Source organism: Empidonax traillii, unplaced genomic scaffold, assembly GCF_003031625.1.
Source record: "Empidonax traillii isolate 1590-97213 ecotype Southwest subspecies unplaced genomic scaffold, ASM303162v1 scaffold8:size5222938, whole genome shotgun sequence".
NCBI classification, from domain to species: domain Eukaryota; kingdom Metazoa; phylum Chordata; class Aves; order Passeriformes; family Tyrannidae; genus Empidonax; species Empidonax traillii.
This window is the reverse complement of record NW_020955201.1, coordinates 4,727,922-4,748,579: the sequence shown is the minus strand read 5'-3', so window position 1 is coordinate 4,748,579 and position 20,658 is coordinate 4,727,922. Positions and strand designations below refer to the sequence as shown.

The 20,658-nt window shown below is 39.6% G+C and overlaps 1 protein-coding gene across 4 annotated transcripts in view; it reads right to left on the bottom strand.

Moving 5' to 3' along the window:
- Window positions 1-20,658, bottom strand: part of DOCK8 (dedicator of cytokinesis 8) — an 88,211-nt gene that overhangs the window by 25,158 nt on the left and 42,395 nt on the right. For all 4 annotated transcript variants that reach the window (XM_027883686.1, XM_027883704.1, XM_027883696.1 and 1 more), the window contains 14 exons: window positions 20,119-20,189; window positions 19,461-19,599; window positions 17,867-17,968; window positions 17,072-17,167; window positions 14,835-15,069; window positions 13,733-13,897; window positions 11,799-11,974; window positions 9,917-10,012; window positions 8,522-8,617; window positions 7,603-7,752; window positions 5,016-5,129; window positions 3,824-3,979; window positions 846-985; window positions 95-264 (listed from right to left, as the gene is read on the bottom strand). In XM_027883686.1, the coding sequence (XP_027739487.1) occupies window positions 95-264; window positions 846-985; window positions 3,824-3,979; window positions 5,016-5,129; window positions 7,603-7,752; window positions 8,522-8,617; window positions 9,917-10,012; window positions 11,799-11,974; window positions 13,733-13,897; window positions 14,835-15,069; window positions 17,072-17,167; window positions 17,867-17,968; window positions 19,461-19,599; window positions 20,119-20,189 (1,906 nt within the window). The remainder of the gene's footprint in view (window positions 1-94; window positions 265-845; window positions 986-3,823; window positions 3,980-5,015; window positions 5,130-7,602; window positions 7,753-8,521; window positions 8,618-9,916; window positions 10,013-11,798; window positions 11,975-13,732; window positions 13,898-14,834; window positions 15,070-17,071; window positions 17,168-17,866; window positions 17,969-19,460; window positions 19,600-20,118; window positions 20,190-20,658) is intronic.

Here is a 20,658-nt window from a genome sequence, read left to right as displayed (position 1 = left end):
TTTCTGCACTTAGTATGATCTTTTTTACCTTTGATTAATTGCTTAGACCAGTCACACTAAAAAGCTAAAAAATCCAAAGGGAAAAAGGTCTTACTTGTAAAATCATGGAGTTGTGGTAGTGAATCCAAGATTATACCAACCAAAGGGAGGTAAAGAGCTGCAATTTTAATCTTCACCTCTTTTTTGGAGCAACGTGGATCAAGGTCATGGGAACTCAGCAGGCTAAGGATAGCACTGACAGCTTTTCTTTGCACCTTGCTAATCCTGTTAACATAGAAACCATCCATGATCTCCATTCCTTGGTTAGGCACAAATCACTTATAAATCAAAGATTTAATAAACAGAGTGGAGATGAAAGAAACAAATAAATACACTGATATTTGTTGGATGATTTCTTCCATTCTCAGCAGAGATTCATGTTCCCTTCAAATGACAGGTATTTTAAATCTCCAAGCTCCTTTACAACAATCAAGGAGCGCCTAAGTCTTTCAAACTTCCCATAAAAATTCAATATGGTGAAGAGAGGTGCTTAAAGAAAAGCATCAAACTCTGGCAAAGGTTTGGCTAAACTCTTAAACTGAGACAAAGGCATAGGTGTTTCAGAGAGAAGAGCAACTGAAATTTTGTGTTCTCAATTCATGAACTTAGCCAACACTATCACAACAAATAGCATGTTTTTATTCCCTGGGAGGAGATAAAACAATGACTGGGTCATTGCTGTGTTACAGAGTGACTCGTTGAAAAGAGTGAGGAAAAAAGGACTGCACTGCAATCAAACTATGACCTTGCCAAGAGTAACAGTGTGACTCGATTCCATTCTAAAATTTGCAAATTGAGATACACACCCCTCACTGTCTGCGTCCAGTGCTGCTGCCAATTCAGTGAAAAGTAAACCAGTCAGGAAGTGTTGCTGGCGATATTCGGCTGAGAGGTCAAACATACCAGTGATTTTCTGGTCCTGGAAACTTGAGCAGGAGCTGGAGTTCTGCAGAAGTATATTAGAAGTGTTAGAGTATGATAACCAAAATCAAGGCTTCTTAAGGAGGTCACAGTCACAGTCCACGTAGCTAACAGAAAATCTCTACCAGAGGAAAAGCATAGACTTGAAGGAAGGTTGGACGTTCTGGAGGAAAACAATGGGGTATGAAATAAAAATCACCTAATTTCAAATGATCGCTTCCTAGGATGCAATCTCATCCTTTTCATTCTGTGCCAGCAACTCACTTGACACTTTTTGAGATGTAAAATTCTTACCCTGTATTCACTAGTTTAAAAAGAACGTGAAGTAAGAATTTTCTACATGTTTACAACTCTTAACATGGCTCTTACTGTTGCAGAACAGCCATTGTGCATCATACAGCAAGAGGCTGCCTGTACATTAAGTGGGACTTTGGTGTCAGAAGCTCCTCACTCTATCTTCTTCAGCATCCATGATGCCTAGCATGGAAGTAAGGCCAGGAAAGATGTGAACAGTGTTTCCTCTCAGCCTGGAAATCCTTGGTTGAGCTTGCTGGCAGCTGGTGTAATTTAGAACAGCCTTCAAACTGCTGTAACTTAGAGTTTTGACTGATATACAGCCAGTCCAGGAGCAGAAAGTTGGTGTTATATATGTATTGTGAACTTCTTAGCTTCTCTAATCACAGCTGTGTGCCAGAGGTCACCTGGAATGTTTTTGTCCCCTGATCAGGTGAGCAGAAGTCTTAAACTCTATTCCCCACTGCAACTTCTTGGTTATAAGATCTAGATTTTGCTTTCAATTTATACTCTTCAATATTCTTCCCCAATAGTTCTGCCAGTCCCAGAACCCAAACACATAAGTATACAGTATACAACACAGTGGCAGCTGTCTTCCAGCATATTGGGTCAAATAAGACCCATGTCTCTGAGCAGCCCTGTATTTTGGATCATTGTGCTTAAACCCACTCAAATTCAACCTCAAGCAGGCTATGGCTGCACTATGGCTGCACTATGTTTGTGTGGAATAACACTAAAGTGTAGAGCACTCAGTTAAGCATATTTGGCTTCTCTCCAAGAATTTAAAAAGATTTATTCACAAGGCCATATTTCTACTTAAAATCTCGCTCTAGCTGGGCAGCACTCCTGCAGACAGATCAAAATTACTGCAAGGGTGGTCAGCTAACATATTAAATCATCCAAGGGCCACAAAGACCTTATTGATTTGTGCAGGTTACTCCTAGTGGAGAAAGAACGTTGAGGATGTTGCTTGAAAGAAAGATTGATTGAACAGGTGTCTTCCCAGCTCTGACTTGCTAGAACTAATTACAAAACTATGCTGGCCTTTTTTTCCCTCATAACAGAAGAGTTACATTTGCAGTTCTTTGGCATCCAGGATTAGAATTAACTAAATGTATTGGGAAACCCCAACTCTAAGACCTTCATGCTTTACTTTTAAGACCAGGAAAAACTTCAAGAAAATACTATATACTATTATTGACCTGTGAAAACCCTTAAGGCATGAGATGTAGCACATCTTAGCATTCAACCAATTCTTTGGCAAAGATACTTGAAAAAGAAACCATGAAATTTAACTCCATTACTCTGTATGTTTTTGTACCTCCCATTGTTTTTAGTTTCAGTACCATTCCCCTGCCTCCGAGGGTTATGGCAATTATGGAGCATTGCACTGAATTGCTTCATCCCAGTCCGAACCCCTGCAAAACCACTGATGTGCAAAACTGACAGGCTAGCACCCTTTGATAGGGGGTTTGCCCCATTGTAAGAAAAGCAAGATACCATCTAAGTAAATGTAGAGGAGAAGGGAATAAGACTGGCAAAATAGTGTGTGGCATGACAGTTAACAATTTCTCTCTTTTTAAAGTGTTCATTAACTCCATTGTCAGGAAGATGGATAGGAAGACCTGATACTTAGGAAATCTAGAGTTATGTCAGTATCAGGCCAAGTCTGGAAAAATGTGCATGTACTGGGGATGACATCCTGGGAGAAATAAGAAATGATGGATATTGCTTGGAGATTTCTACTCAGGACACCTGAGTGTTTCCACACAGAAAATCATGAAGTTAAAAATAAAAAGAAAAACACTGTTGAAAAGACACAGAGAAATCATAGGCAAAGTCATAGCATCATGTGTACTACTGCAGAGGGGAGGAACCCAGAACAAAGAACGCTGCTACTGGAAAAAGATGATAATCCTGCTCTAAACAACAGGAAGGTTCAACAGAAATTCACTATTCCAGGATACAGAAAAATGCAGTGTATTAGTCACTAATTTAACAGTGGTAATATTCACATACACTTGGAGAATTAGAAGATCAGTTAGAAGGCAAACACACAGAAAGTTTTATGTGCACTGCTGCATGCCATAATTCTCCAAAACAGATAAAGAAATTCACGGAATTCACAGAATATTCTAAATTGAAAGGGATCCACAAGGATCATCAAGTCCAATTCTTAACTAAATGGCCTGGACAGGGATCAAAACCAAAATCTTGGTGTTACCAGCACCATGCTGCAACCAAATTTGTGGCTGTGTATGGATGGGATAAGGGTGGGCCTGTAAATTATCCTTCAGTGCTATGTTCCTTTTCGATCTTCTATGTCTACCTTAACAGTCATTTTCTGTGTGCACGGTTCTAGAGGGGCATGTACCTGTCTCATGTTAAGTTTTAACTTGTGTAGATGCAGTTTTGCAGTAGTACTCCTATTATTTCTTCTTATTTCATGGGGGAAGTTTTTCTCTCTAATCCAACAGCACCTAATTTGAAACTAAATATTTGAATGCAGAGCAACACGAGTCTTTCTCTACATATGTACTTCATAAAATACAATCAAAGGGACAACTACCTGGGAGGATAAGGAAGGAGAAGGAGATGCTGGAGCAGATGCAGGTGTCATGAAGAAGAAGTTCAGATTGAGGTAATGCTCATGGCTGCAGAGAATTCTCAGGAACTCAAGCCTCATAGAAATCAGGGTGGAGAGTGAATTCAGCTTGTTTGAAAGCTAGAGAAAAAACCAAAAAAGTATCAAGCAATGGGCATCTACCATCTAAATTACCATGCAATGAAGTATCTTGCTTCCTGAAAAGGAAATAGACAAATAGCCCAGCATCATTAAAATTTTCACTGTACCTAACTAGCTTCCATATATTAGCTGCTCTTTGTTTCACAGTGATGGTGTCTCTCTCCCTTCTCCCCAGCTCACTTCCCAACTTCCCAAGAGATAATAAATTGTTTCTTTCTTTTTTTTTGTGCCAAAAATAAATCAGACAATGTTTTTCTCTTTTGCATAAGATAAAAATGAAAAACAAACTAAACTTTTCTGAGTCTGTGGCAAACTCATTAAAAGTCCTGCTAAGCAACACAGGGCATCAGTGGTCTTGTAATTTCTCTTCATATCAGCAATGACACCAGTGAAGTATTGTACATACTACAGAAAATGGGATGGTAGCCACCTTACATTCTCCTACCTACCTTCCTTTGGCAGAAAAAAAGGGCCTTCCTTTGGCAGAAAACTACACCAGGTGTAATTCACAAAACACAAGGAAACGTTCCCTTCAGATACAGCAAATAATCTCATCACAACATACTGTATTATCATCTATTTCTTATTTTTTGGAGAACACAGAGATGTATCATTTTGGTTGATTCCCCCAGATCTAAATACTGCTGAATACTAAGACTAAATACTAGTCCTCACTGCAATGGAGGAGTCAGAGACTAAAAGCTGATCTGTATAGCCTGCAGACTGTACTGCTATGGGATGTAAAAAAGTAAGGGAAGAAAAGTGGTTCCATGGACGCTCTGCAGGAGTGCAAAGTATGACATTTCTAGAAGAGTCTTCACCTCCCCTCAATTGTTTTTCCTGCAGACTACAAATCAAAAGAGGTTTAAAGTCACTGCATATGCAATAGGAAATAGGAAATTTACCTGCACCTTTAACACAACTCAAAGGATCTTGATGGATAAACTAATCAAACAGAACAGAATCCAGGACTGGCCATAAGCCAAATGCAATCCCAGTCATGCATGGTGCCTACCTGATTGCAGTAATGCTTGATGAGATTAAACACAAATCCTCGGTCCATTAAAGAAAGAAGATCATACAGGAAAAATGCCAGGCTGATATTAATTTTTTCTGCTTGTTCGCTTTCCTTGAAAAAAAAGGAAAAAAACCCCAGTTATGATGTATAAAACTTACATAAGGGTGGAAGACTTTTTAGAGTCATGAAATAGTAGCATTGGGGACTCCCTCGTAGGGTAGTAGCTCCCCTCATCTCATGGGACATACAGGACAAGATTGTTTCAGCTCTGCAGTTCACATGATCTTACTAAAATTGCATAGAATCACTTCTGTAAATTATTTCAAGTGTTGTTGCTTTCACAGAGCAATATCATGGGATGAATGAACAAGTTCATCTATGCAAACCTTTGGGGTGACAATAATGAAATGGAATGTAAGACCTGTTCTGAATTTCCTATTGGCTGCAATCCTGCATTTGACTTTTTTTTCCTTTTTTCTTCTTCTTTTTTTTTTTTTTTTTTGGTCTACTGAGCCTCAGAGAATGCTGGTTTAGGTACTTAAAACATAAAATATTGTTCTAAAATATTAATAAAAACCTGTGCTGTCTTTGCTGCTGGAATGCCAAGTATTTTGTTTAGAAATTCTAAGTGTAAAATTAAGTAAGTGTAAAATTTAAGTGTAAACAGTAACAAAACATTGTTAAGATAAATCTTGGGCCATTTATGATTCAGCAGCTAAGCTGTTGCATGCTTAGAATTGGCTTGATTACCAGAGATACACAGCCTCAAGTAACAATCATAAAGAATGTAATGTGGCCTCTAAAATGAGGCTACAGTTAGTTCAAACATACCAATTTAAATCATAAAATCCCAGTAGCGTATGTAGTCTACCAAGATGAATTAATGGAGATGCCTGAGGGATCTGCACTCATTTAATGTTCATAGCCTTCAGGTGAGCTCAGTCAAAACTGACAGAGGAGATGATTGAAAAATATCACCCCTACTGGCACCTCTGACTAGTGAGAACAGGTGTGCCTCACCTCAGGGTGGCCATGATTTAATTCTTCATTTTTCAACCTTTTTGTTGCTCTTCAGGAATACACAATCTGGAATTTACACAGCAAAATATTTTTCTATTTTGAAGAAAAAAACTTGTCTTTCACTACCTTATCGGGTAGGCTAGCATATGCCAGACATATAACTGTAGAAATCCAGGGCAATATGATATGCTCAGTACAAGTGTATTGTAACATTATTACTGCTTGGATTTAAAAATCAGACAAATATTGCCTACTGCTTGAACAACTAACCAGTGGCCCTAATTCTGAAAACACTGCAGTGGGATTTTCACACATAATCAGGTTCTATCAAACTCACTCTATCAAAATCGAATTGAATTAACAGGCCACAAAAACTTGAGTATTTCTTGTGAGGAAGCAATAAATACTAGTGTGTTGGCAGAGTCTACAGTTATGTTGAAATATTTTTAATGTAACAAATTTTTATTTCATAACATATTTAAAGAAGAAAGTCATTGATGCCTTCAGTAAACATTTCTGTGGAAATGATTTCTCTGCACGTGGCTATCACAGAGGCACACCAAAAGACTGAGCAAAGGGTAAAGCTTTAGGAACAACTTTCTGGTGGACAGTGACAACCTCTTCTGCTGTTCTCTGCTTCCATTTGTCTGCTCTTGCCCCTTTTCCAGTTTCTGAGCTGATTGAAAAGAAAGGAAAAGAGCTGATTGGAAAGTGATGTGGCAGGCCAGCTCTCCAGCCTGCTCTGCTCCGTGGCAGAACACTCTGCTGGGCTGGCACAGTGCACTTAGCAGCTCTGGGGCATGAAAACAAGTTGGTTGCAACAACTGAACAGTGACTCAATGCCTATCTGTAGCCTAAACTTTGTCTACTGGCCAGTGAGGAGTAGTATCAGTGGTATAAGCTGACAGTAGTAATGCTACAATATAAATTGCAATTTGTCATCCCTTCAACTTTAGAATCTGTTGTATCAGTGCAACTTGTTAAAAGGAGAAAGAATTTCATGGTACTTAGGGCTTATTTTTTGTCTTCAATTTTCAGGTAGCCAATGCCTCTTTATAGAGATCAGGGTTTAAATCACTTGCTTTTGCAACCCTCATGAGGAGCTCTGCCTTTATATTGCAGAGTCCACTACTACAGAGAACTCAAATGAGGAATAAAACACAGTGCAGTAGGAATGAGGATAACTGTAAAGGGATTTAGAGCAAGAAGCCCTGGTTGGGCTGCAGTCTGTTTGATGTTCTGCCTAACCTGGCATAAAGAATCACTGCCACTGAAAATGGATGCTCAGCTTTTCCTGTCAATCAGAAAGGGAATTCTTTCCCTGTACATTGCATCCACACTGAGAAGCAAGCTGGGGAACTGAGCTGAAGAAAAACAGTCTGCCAAAGGAGTGCAGGCCTAACCTTTGCATTGTCACAACTCTAGCTTAAGATCCATGTGAAAATATTGCCTCAGTATTGGCCTAATTCTAGCAAGACTGCTGAAGTTTAAATGGGATTAAATATGGCTCAGGGCAACACAAGGTCAGTAACAAGGATCCACAGTGCTTATTTCATACACTTACTTTTGGTGGTTTGACTAAAAGTGCAGCAATCTCTGAAGTAATCACACTAACTATAGTAGTAATATCATCTTTGAAGCGATCAGAGAACCGAGTTCTTCGTGGGTTGTCTTGCTTCTCTATGTTATGAACATACTGAGCCATACTTTTTATCTGTAAAGCAGAAAAAAATACTAAAATAATGTCCAAACCAGGGGTAAAATACTGTTTTAAGTTTGATCATGGAAGTAAGATTTCCTGTTTCTTTTTCCCTGAATGTAATCACTCATCTTCTCAGAGCTGCTGTGTACTTGTAGTGATAAGGACAACAGAGAGCCTAAGACTCAAACACAGACAGACTTTGATTTCTGTCCATATTCATGCAATTGGCTACTCTCAGCACCTGAAATCAGAATCGCTTTCCTCCAGACCTTAACATCTGCAGTTCTGAAATGTTTGCATCTTTATCCCTTCATGATGGACAGGGAGTGATACTTGTGGAATTCTTATTTTTTGACCTGATATTGGGTTACATATATGCTGCCAGTGCAAATTAGTATGCAATTTCCACTGACATACAGCCTCGGGGCTCTGTAAAACTGTGCGTTTGTGGAGCTTTGTCATTGCTCCCATTCCAAAATGGAAAAGACAGGAACAGGTATTCACAGAAAAGGAAGGGCTTGGTTTGATGAGTGTCTCGCAGTCTTTTGCAGGCTGTGGACCACTGCTCAAGTAGTTCATGCAGAACTTTGGCACCACTGCCATCAGTGTGGAATGGGGGTGGATATGAAGAATTCTGTAGTTGTATTTCCATTATTTGAGACCTGCTTTTATGCAGTGGGGCTGAATAACTAAAGAGGTCGCCACCCAACTAAATCTGTGCCTGAAGTATCTACTGCATTTCACCATTAACTAACTGTGAGATATCACTGTCAAATCTTACCAGGAGCTCAAAGAAGAACCAGGCGTACTTGAAGACAGATTCTCTCACCATGCCTGTACTGACCACCATCTGCAGTGCTAGCTCCTCGTGGAAATGCTAGATAATAAACACAGACTGTTGGAAAATGGCTTCTCAATCAACACGTCTTCCATTTTCAACATCCTCCCAACTTTCCTGCTGGAAACTCCTCCATACAGGGGAGTCTGCAGCTGGATGGGGGTGTGTGGATGCTCTTTTAGGATCAGAAGGCAAATTTGACCAAAATGACATTTAAAGAATGTTGGTGGCACACAGATTTTGGTACCCATTTTTTCTGTTGATCCAGAACTCCAAATAACTGAACAAGGAAATGCCTTTGGTCTATCCCCAGGCTGTTGGCTGTGTGTATGACAGAGAGTGGTCATGTTGCCCACTGCCTGCTAAATGTTTTCATTTAGCACATCCATGTGTTTTTGAGAGGAGGTAGAAGTAAGATTGAGTCTGTGGTGGGAGGGAAGGATACAGCAAGAACCACAGCAGACCTTGTATAGAGGTTAGTATTTGGAAACAATACTTTTTGCGTGCAATCTGACCAGAAGACACCCAATCCCAACTACCTAAACTTTTAGAAAATTTAAATATGGACTAAAAATTTATTGCAATGTCCTTTTTCTGTTCCTGACACAAACAATAAAACTAATGATATTCCTAAGTATATTTATACTAAATAGCACCAATTAATCAAACTGGGTGTAAGCCTCTGCTTTTTGACAGAAATCAGACCAATAACTGGAGAGTTATTGTTAACTGTAACTGAGATTCTGAACTGCTCATTTCAGGGCTTTCCCCTTGCTTCTTCATTCCAAGTCACTGCTGCTGATCAATGCTGAACACAAGATATAGCGCTGGAAAAATTATTTATGTGATATGGTATCTACTATGTTTTAAGAAAGCTATTTGGGAATACATAATCAAGATAAGATGGAATTTCTTGGTTCTAAAAGCTACAAAAAGGGACAACCCCCCCCACTCTTTACAGAAGAAAGAGGTGGCAAATATTTCTGAATGGAGTTTATTGTAACATGTAAAGGCAAGTATCCAATGCTAAACAGCAGTGGAAAAGCTCTAAGACCTTGAGAAAGAGAGCAAAGTAAGATCCAAACAGGCTGCTACTTGTTTAAATCTGTCCTGGAAGAAGAATCTAAAGACTCTGGAGTGGAAGCAGAAAAGTTTGAGTAATATTTGCCCAATGATTCAACATTCCACCACAAATGCCTTGTTTGATAGAACTGGTTGTTATTTTGTTCTGTTTCTCTCCCCTCCTCATTTAGAAGTGCCATTTGCCACCACTGCTGCAGGACGCTCCATGTTCTGTTAATGAGTTCCCTCACACATAGTGGTACCTTTTTAGCCTACCTTTTTATTGGAAGGTCTTGGGTTTGCACAAATACTTGACATGTCATTTGTCCCTTCAACGTAGTAAGACATCCGACTGGAGCTGTGATCCATAGGCTGGGGGACAACGTTTGAAGAAAAACACAATAGTAAGTTAATGAACGACTTAAGCTCATTAACAGAGAAGAAAGCAGCAGCAGTGGGGTTTTTGTTGTGGTGGTTGTTGTTGTTGTTGTTGTAGTTGTTGTTGTTGGGTGTGATGTGGGGTTTTTTTGTTGTTTTGTTTTGTTTTTTTAAGGTATGCACAGATGTTCATCTAACCAGCTCTTTTCTTTCTTTCTCCCCGTCTCCCTTCCCACTGGAAGCTGAAGACCCCCGAGAGCAGCAACCACAGGGGGGTGCAAATGCCAGCACTGCCATCGCGTGCCCAATGGCAGCACTGCAGCTTTACTTCGGAACACACGATTCACCCTTAAAATGGTGTAAATTTATCCTCTGGCACTACATCCGAAATTAATCAGTATCTCGGAGTCTTCCTTCCATTAAAAGTAATGCAAATTTAAAAGGCAGTGAATTGGCTACGGCAGTAACCAATTGAAATTGCTGCATTTATCAACGTGACAAAGCTGTAATATAAACATTTTAATTTTGTGTTAATTTGGAAGAACACCTTGAGCTCTGAGGTTTGGGGTTTCCCCACGCTCCCCCCCCCCCCTTCCCCCAGGGACACAGTACATTAGAGTAAAAGTCATAAGGCTATTAAATTCAAGTCTATGTTATTAAAAGTTGCTGTGGGTGAATATATATGCCCATATGAACAAACCAAATAAACTGTCAAAGCCTGTTTATCTTGCTATTCTAGTTTCATTTGCTGAAGACAAGCACCCGTTCACTTTAACCAGAAAGACACATGGTCATTAGTGGAGAAAAGACTTAAAAATGTTTCTGAAAATAACCTGCTTGAGAAGTAGTATTTTACATATGTAACACTCAAAGAAAAGTGAGGTGGGATAGGGTTCAGAGCTCATCAGACCTGCTGCTGTAGAGCATTGCCAGGGCTGCAGCTAACAGCAGGCTCCTTGCACAGGGCAAAAAAAATCCTGCTTTTGTCAGAGGCACGGCTTCCCAGCTCCAGCTGAGCGGAGAACTTTAGATTTTGGTTCCCCAGAAAGCTGAGCACAACCATCCTCATAAAGCTCTGAGATAAGCTGGGATGCTGCAGACCAGCAAGCATCAGATACCAAACAGGGAAGCAAAATCCTGTTTCTCAGATGTCATCAACCTTCCCATCTTGCAAGCTGTTGGTAGCATGTAATTGTGGATGAGAACAGCAGAAAAAGCTTCTGTTTCATTCTGTGGTTGAATGAAGTAATTTGAAAAGACCAGTTACAAATTATGCACATGGCATCTGTACTATAGCCAATATAAAATTATAGGGTGTCATATAATTGCCTACTTTTTTTTTTTTAAACAGGAAACTATTTAACACCAAACATAAAAATAAATATGTGAATAAAAAAATAGAAGAAGGAAAAAAAGAAAAAAAGAAAGAAAGAAGGTCCATGGCTGTACTGACTCTGTACAACTGGAAGAAGACTAGGTCAGAAGATATGAACAGAATCTAAGTGTCTGGAATAACAAGAGAGTGAGGCATGTCAAAAAAGCAAATCCCTCAGTGGGGGGTCTGAGCCACAAAAAGAGAGAGTTCCTAGCTCTTGACTCCACTGATAAGAGACATCAGAACTTAGCAGTGGGATGTGGGTCTATGCCACATCAGATAAACAGCAAATGCTTCTGGTGATACATATGGTGCATTTACAAGAAGCAAATCCAATCCTCAAAGACAAAATCCGGATCATTAAGTTCTGGACCAAACACCAGGTGTTTGACCTTGTTCTCTTACCTTGGATGACATGATGTTTTTGACCTCCTCATCAGCAGCAGTTTGTGTAATAGTGATGTCAGGATTGCTGCAGCTGATCACTCGGCTCTGCAGGAGTTTACTTCCAACAGACACTGCCGAAGTGCGTCCAAATGTGTAATAGCGAGACTCCGTCGAAATGGCACTGCTACCTGCACCTGCCCACAGGGAGATGTTTGAATTAAGACTAAAGGCTATATATATGAGACAAACATGAGATTTAAGCCAATTTTGCTCTGTGCTGTTATAGCATTTTGGAAAGAAGAAAACTCCTGAAAATCCCACCACCAACAGCTTCATTAACAAATTACATAGGCATTGAATGACAAGGTGCAGATATTATCCCAGTTGACAGCTCACAGGGTGATTGCACAAGTAGTAACAAAAGCTTAGTAGGGCTACCTGAGCAGCAGCACTATTACAATATTTCTTTCTTCCCTTCAGCTCTTTTTTATTTGCTGTAGATTAAGGCAATATTCACAGGCCTAAACACAAAATACCACCTTCAACATGTAACATGTGCAAAATGTCCAAGGAGGCAGGGAGCACTGCCATCAGGAATCTCACTAAATGATTATCTAGTTTTCAGTTTCACTATGGACCTTATCTTTCCAGGATAAAGAATTTCCAAGTGTATGTGAGCTCAGAGATTTTAGCACATCCTAACATCAGCCTAAATGTCCCTCAAGGAGGATTTAAATGAATGCTTGCAAGAGAAGAAAGCCTACATATCTTTAGCTCCCACAGCACAGCTGCTTGGTGGTAAGCCATTTAACGTATACCAATTGATTAAATGAATTCTATAGGCTTTAGGACAATGACTGCAGCAGAATAACAGAATGGCTGAGGTTGGAAGGGCCCTCTGAAGGCCATCTGGTCCAACCCCTCGGCTCTAGCAAGGTCACTTTGAGTCAGCTACCCAGGACCATGTTCAGATGGCTTTCTGCTGTCTTCAAGATGAGACACTTGGGCAACCTCTCTGGGCGAGGTGTGCCAGTGCTCAGACACCCTTAGGGATGAGAAGTGCTTCCTTATGTTCACTGTGTTTCAGTATGTGCCCATTGCCTCTGATCTTGTCAGTAGGTGCCACAGAAAACAGCCATGTTCTGCCTTCTTTGCACTCTCCCTTCAGCTCCTTTTGTAGGCTGGAGATCCTTCCTGAGCATTCTCTTCTCCAGGCTGAATAGCCCCAGCTCTCTTAGTCTTTCTTCATTGAAGAGACACTCCAGTCTCTTTGTCACCTTTGTTGCCCTTGGCTGGTCTCTGTCCAACATGGTTGTGTCTCTTGTACTGGGGACTCCAGAACTGTATACAGCACTCTAGGTATGGCCTCAGCAGGGCTGAGAAGAGGAGAAGGATCATCTGTCTCAACCTGCTGGCCAGCATACAGCATTTTATCCTCTGATGACAACCTTACTACAATGGAGAAATTGGTTGAACTTGGCCCTATACCACTTGGTAGTAAGTTAGTTTGCACAGAAAGTAATTTAATTTACCAATGTACAGGTCAGTAAGAAATTGGCATCTTAAGGTCATTTTAATTTATGGAGGAAATTCCTCTAGAGACAGTTTCAGTTTAGGCAACATCTCTTGCTTTCGTCTTCATTAAGCTACAACATTGCCTGTAGCTGTGGAGTTTTCTCACCTCAACCCTGCATCTTAAATGAACAACTGAGAGATGGAATATTATGAGTGGCAAGTCCATGTTGCTCTTTGCAGTGGTGATGTTCCTGAGCTACCTCTGAGAAAAATGATACATCAAAACAGCACAGTGCTTAAACAGTATGCAGCCTGGGTCTGAGAAGTTGTCTGCTATCTTATAGGTCAGTTCCTTAGGTCTTCCTCTTACAAGTATCATGCTGAATAGAATGTATCAAGAAAAAAGAATCCTTTTGCAACCCTTGCACCAATAATACCTGGTTTGACCACTTCTCTTTGAGGTTCTGGCAGACGAAATACGTAGTACACATAAGATGCCAGGAGGCAATTCCTCCCATGCTGATCTTTGCTCAGCTCTTTGCTGTTGTGAAGACTGTTCACTATTGCAACCACAGATTCAAAGGCAAACTGTGAGAAATTGGCTGTGAAACAAAGGCGAGAATTAGTGTCAACACTGAAGGGTATCATGTAATTAAGTGAGGACATTCTTTGCACCAACAATTAATCCTATAAGCTTCAATTCAGTCCTGTAAAAGTATAGAGCTCTAGACAGTAATTGCTATACCTGACCAGACTCAAAGTCTACATAGGCCAATACTTTTCAGCAGATCTACTGACTTCCAACACAATCACTGCTGTCCCTCTGTGCTATATAAAAGCAGATTCTAACTGTTAATTATAATTTCTAGCAGCCTTCACACATTTCCTAAAAATTACCTACCCAAAGAACACTAAGGCTCATTGTTCTCCAGCTGACAAATGCAAGGTAGCATGCTTTTGTACAAATGTTGTAGTGGATGACAAGCACTGATTACCAAAATAAGATAGGAAACAAATTGCACCACTGTCTCCAAGCATGCCTTCCCTCCGGAGTTAACATATGTGATAGGTAACTGGCACCCTCAGTAAAAGAAAAATCAGTGTGCACTACTATACCCTCTGTTTTTGTGCTCATTCAACACTCTCTAAAGATATGTGGACAGAAGACACAGTGCAAACAGAAGTGTCAGCTGTAGGATAATTATTTTGCTATTGTTTTACTTGCAAAACAACTGAATTCCATACAAAGTTGGACCACAACCACTTTCTGACCTGTATTTTCATGTAAGTAAACTACGACAGTTTAATGCATCTTCCAATCAGAGTCTGAGAGTCTTATATGTAGGGGAAAAGGAGAGAAGGCAGGAAGTCAGCTAAACCTGATTAAATTGTGCAGTGAAACTGTGTCTTGAGAAACACGACTCTTTCTGCACTTGACCACCCCAAATAATAAATCCGAGCCTGCATATTTAGCAATCATTTCCCCTACATTTCTAGGTTGCTTGCACTGACACTTGAAGGTCATGAATCAGTAAATACCTGTCTGGCCAGCTATGACCATGGGCTGCACAGCCAGCTGGAAAAGTTTGTCTAGTACCAAATGCAAAAACAAGACAAGAGGTTCAAGGCGTGAAGAATTTAAACAAATAATGCTGAGTTTCAATTCATGTTCCAGTGAAGCCTCTGTAATCTTCTGATCCATCACTCGAATGGGGAATGTCACTTGACTTTCCAGAGAATGGCACAAAGTGAAGAACTTCTCCAGGTGGTTGTCCTGCAAATACAGTGCACTCACAGTTAACAAAGTTAATGCAGTTCAGGCTACTGGTAGCAAAGCAAAGCCTTATTTTATCATCTGGTGGGATGAAAGAAAATATTTTCAACCTTCTGGCTTTCAGTGGTGGCTGCTCTTTGTGATCAATTTGTAAAGCAGCTGTCGCAGCCTTTTGTCTGCTCTTTTTCATCTGACTCAACTGCAGATTGAGGTTAGATCAACTTAAAGGCAGAAGAGTTAAAGCCTTTACTAAAGTGATTGCTTCATTTATTGAAAAGACTGTTCCTTCTACCTATTAAAACTCTGTCGCATCATACATCTGTAGTCCCTTTGCTGCTCACATCCAAGTTTCCCCTGCATAGAATTTATGTGCTCTATGAGTACGCCCTACTTATATTTAAAAAGCATGCTGCAAAGAGATGATGGACCTGCATCAAACACAAGGCTCCAGTTGATAGACACAACTATTGGGATTAACTAGAATATCATGATGGGTAAGAGACACTGAAAAGTAGAAGAAATAAAATAAGGCTGCTCTGCCTCAAACCAGTATTTCAAAAAGATGGGCAAAGATCCAATGTCCTCTCGCATTTAAATGACCAGAGTCATTTAGTTCTTATCCAGAATTAAGCTTGTGTTCCCACACCACGTGGCTTTGACAAGTGAGCTCTCTAATGCATCCTGGCAGTGTATAACCTGTCCATGGAGGCAGGGACATGCTATGTCTCTGGAGATGCGGACACAGTATCTGAACTAGCCTTGCAAAATAGAAGATGCAGACTGAAGAAACTGGAACTGTGCCCTGCCAGTGTCTTAAGCTGACACTTGTTGAGCTGAGAGGACACCAGGATCCCCTATTGTTTGATGTGATTTGCTACTGAGAGTGCTCATTTATTCACTTCTATCAATATATTTCACAAAATCACAGAACATGCTGAGTTGGAAGGGACCCATAAGGATTATCGAGTCCAACCTTTAGCCCTGCATAGGACCATTCCCAAGAATCACACCATGTGCCTGCGAGTATCATCCAAACACTTCTCGAACTCTGTCAGGCTTGGTGCTGTGACCATGTCTCTGGGGAGCTTGTTCCAGTGCCCAACCGCCCTCTGGGTAAAGAACCTCTTCCTGTTATCCAATCTAGAGCTTCCCTGACACAACTTCAGGCCATTCCCTGGCATCCTGTCACTGTTCAGCACAGAGAAGAGATCAGTGCCTGCCCCTCCTGTTCCCCTCACAAGGAAGTTGTAGACTTCAACGAGGTCTCCCCTCAGTCTTCTCCTCTCCAGGCTGAACAGACCAAGTGACCTCCACTACTCCTCATATGGCTTCTCCTCAAGGCCCTTCACCATCTTCATTGCCGTCCTTTGGATACTCTCTAGTAGCTCAATATCATTATTTTATTGTAGCACCCAAAACTGCACAGAATATTCAAGGTGAGGCTACTCCAGTGCAGAGCAGAGCTGGACAATCCCCTCCCTCAACCAGCTGGTGATGCATTGCCTGATGCCCCCCTGGACACAGTTGGCCGTCTTGGCTGCCAGGGCACTGCTGACTCATATTCAACTTGCCATCGACCAGGACTCTCAGGTCCCTTTCCATGACACTGCTTTCTAGCATCTCATTCCCTAGTCTGTATATACATTCAGGGTTGCCTCATCCCAGGTGCAGAATCCAGCACTTTCCCCTATTTAACTTCATATAGTTGGTGATTGTCCACCCTCTAGTCTGCCGAGGTCTCTCTGCAGGGCCTCCCTGCCTTCGAGGGAGTCAACAGCTCCTCCCAGTTTTGTGTCATCTCTAAACTTGCTTAGTATCCCTTCCATTTCACCAAAGGATTTAATTCACCAAGAATATCATGTTACTTCCAAAGCTCTTAAGTTTTTTTTTTAACTTTTGTGAGCTTAAACATCTTCATTTCATAAATCTGCTACGTTGGCCTAGGACATTTGAATTTTCTTTGAAATGAAACTACAGCTGTGTGTTGCTTCTGATAGATTACCTGAGTATGAACAGATGAAACAGCTTGCACTTCAACAATGAAAACACTTTTGTGTCCTTCAACCCACTTAATAGGTGGTGTCTGAGATGGCATTTTCTGTGATGGAAAGAAATATGGGAGTCATCTTCATTTTAACAAAACATGGATTACATGTCTATTCACTTCATTTTAGATATCCAAATTCAGCACCACACAGAGGTCCACAGCTAGGCATCTCCTTGTTCTCATATAGTAGTTGGAGAGAAGTTGATGTACTGATCAAGGAAATTTGGAGAATTTTAGTGGGATACATAGCACAGACTGTGTGAATATATATCTTCTGATGGGATGTTATTAAGGCTAAAATTTCCCAGTTAACGCACTGCCAAAGGTACTCCATGGTGATGTGGTGCAGTTTAAACACCCTGGACAGTTTCCTACTTGCTGTGTTTATTCAGAAGGCACAGTTTTCTCCTCCAGTAGCAGCACCTGATTCTCTCTCCCACACAACCACAAAAAACCCCAAGCAAACAATGCTCATATGGAAGAAATCAAATTATTGACTTGACACTCTCTAAACAAATGTATCTGTGATTAGACAATTTACAAGAATTTGCTTGAATAACTAACTTTTAAAAAAACAATATAACAACACAAAATAATAACACCAGTGACAATAATAACAACAACATTTTTCTCCAGACCTTTCTCCTTTTAAAGGACAAAAAGGAGGCACTGCCTACAAGCAGACACAATGTTAGTTTGTAAAAGATTTACATGAGGAAAATATTGTCTTTTAATAATTTTGTTTGTTACCTCAGGAGAGTGAATCGAATAGTGTAAAGGCAGCTTATCCAATGCAACAGGAAGACTATAATGTCCAGTTTGAAGACGATCATTTAATAGAATCGGCAGCCACTGAAACAAATGAAGAGAAAACACAGCAGTATTCAGGATGATATATGATTAGAGCTATTTATCTAATTTGTTAGGTACAGTCAACAAAACAACAAATTAGATATTGATCCAAGCTTCACTGCTCTAATGTATTCCACAGTAATTTCTTTGTATTTTAAATTCACTGATAGCTACTGTGCAAAAATGTTAAAGGCTGCTTTACAAACCATCTCTTCTGAAGAAAACAAACACAGAGCTTCTCATGTGTGACATATATTTTTCTAATAAATCCTACCAGAAGGATTTAGTAAAGTTCATATTTTTATATAAAAAGTTATGTATCTTCAATACACTGATCCTTGGTTTTGAAGCAAAGCAACAGAGTTAAAGTTTTCCTTATCATAAATTGAATATCTTCAGTGTGGTCACCATAAGGATTAAAGCCAGACTGACTTATCGTAACACTGCATTAATATTTGGATGCATTTAATTTTTGTCTTATTCAAGTCTGAAAGAGGCTATCCATTTAAATATCACAGGGAAAAAGCATTTTGTATTTAGGTGAAAAGAAACTTGAAAATTAGGTCCTCACTTATGTCAAGTCTCGCTCCTGAGCTACAAACTAATTTATTTCTTAACAATCCCACTGACACTGGTGGGACTATAACTGTCCATAAAATAAAGACAATTTGAAAGGATTTTCAGTACTGGGATTAAAAAAACCCCAAATCCATCACCAACCAAACAAAATCCACAAACACAAAACACCCAAACTTCATTGTTGAAACACATGGAAAGTGCTTGTCTGGCCCCACAGCTCAATTGCTGACCACAGCTCTAGGCCATTTTCAAATCTGAAATACTATCATCTTCTATGCTTTCCTCTTATATTAAAATCTCTCTAGTTAGAAATATTGATCAATAAAGAAAAAAGTCAAAGAGTTTATGCTATAATACATACTTCTTGACCTAAAACATGCTAGTCTCCACACAAAGATAAAGAATGCAAAGGAATTACATTTTACCTTTTAGATTCTTTCTGGCTTTTTAATTTTTATGTGGATAAAAGACAATTTAGAACAGAAATTATATGCCGCATTAAACTTCAATAAAATACTCTATTCACTATTGTCTCATCTATGAACATAACAGTAATAAACGCAATTGCATATGTTGTAGGGTGTTTTTCTGCAAAAAATAGAATCTAACAGAATTCGATTATATGCTATAAAGCATTGTTGTTGCAAGTGTTTCGGTAGATGCTTCAGTTGAATCAGGTGAATTCATTAATTTCAAAGACATTTAACACTGTAAAATTACAGGATGAGGATATAACCTAGCTCAAGTTGCATCCAGTTTCTAGGAATTCACACTAAGACCTTCCATTGGCTTTGAGGTATTGCCGTAACCAGAAAGAATAAATGACAAACTTCTTCACAAGCAAAGTGTCTGTTTGCGGGGATGTAGATACTCACACACACATACACACACTTATGCATCACATGGAACTTACTGAGTACCCTAGGAGGGTTTCCACAGATGCTCCTTGCTTTGGTTGGCAGCTGATGTGATAAAATGTGAACAGTAGATGATGTTTCTCTGTGAGTTTTGCTGGCAGCTTAATTTTCACTTCTTCGTAAAAGTCAGGGGACCTGTTTTAAAAAAATGCCAAGCATGTTTCCAGTGTAAGTATGTGATGGAACAAGAGGCAAATTTGCCAGTAGGATTTTAGATGCTGTAGTTAGAAAACTGTATAACTCCTGAAAACAGTCTCCGAGCTGAGTTAAACAAAGTGCTTGCATATATATATATGTGCATATGTGTGTATATATATATATATATATATATATATGAGAATGTCCCTTCAGCTCTTTTAGATCTGTGAATTTATTGAAGTGAATTATGTTAAAAGTTTTGCTGCTTTCTGCTCCTGCTCATTAATCTTCTTATTAAGAATATTCTCAAGTACAAAAAAGCTTCAAAAAAGAAAAGCAATGGTTGCTTATGAAAATGCATGTAGCAAACCTAATTAGATATGATAAGTCACATAAAATGTAACTGTTTAAAGTGGATTAGTAACAGCATTCCTTGATGAACTATGTAGGCTAACAATTATGTAAAAAGATCATGATTAATACTTCTCAAGTCATAGGAATAGTAACAACACTTACTTATTATGATATGTGATAGCTGTGTATATTTCTTGGACAAATTCTGGACCTGAAGATTTCCCAAAAATTATCTACATTATGAAGAAAAGAAAGTAACAGCAATCAGAACTAAAGCATTTAATCATGATCATCTTCTATAAATTTTAAGACAGTATCTGAAGACTTAATTCTATCTTAGCTCACTAGCACAAATATCTTATTACCAAGCACCTTCCCCACACACCATTCAGGGTAAAACACCAGGAAAATGGAGCAGTTATCTTCAGAGTCATCAAATCCCTCATGTCATTCTCCAGTCATGCACTAAAAAGTTAGGAACTGTAGGAAAAAATTATGGTAAGCCACTTATACACTGTCACACTGCCTTTAACTAAGTGTTAATATTTTTTAAAGTTTTGTTTTTCAGTTGTAGCCTGTTTATTTAGGGTGATATACATCTCATCTTACCTTAGAAGTCCAAAGTTCCTTTAAAATCAGTGAGGAGAAATAGGCATTTCTGGTGCTAGATTTGCTTCCCTCATTTCAGACTCAGGCCCATGG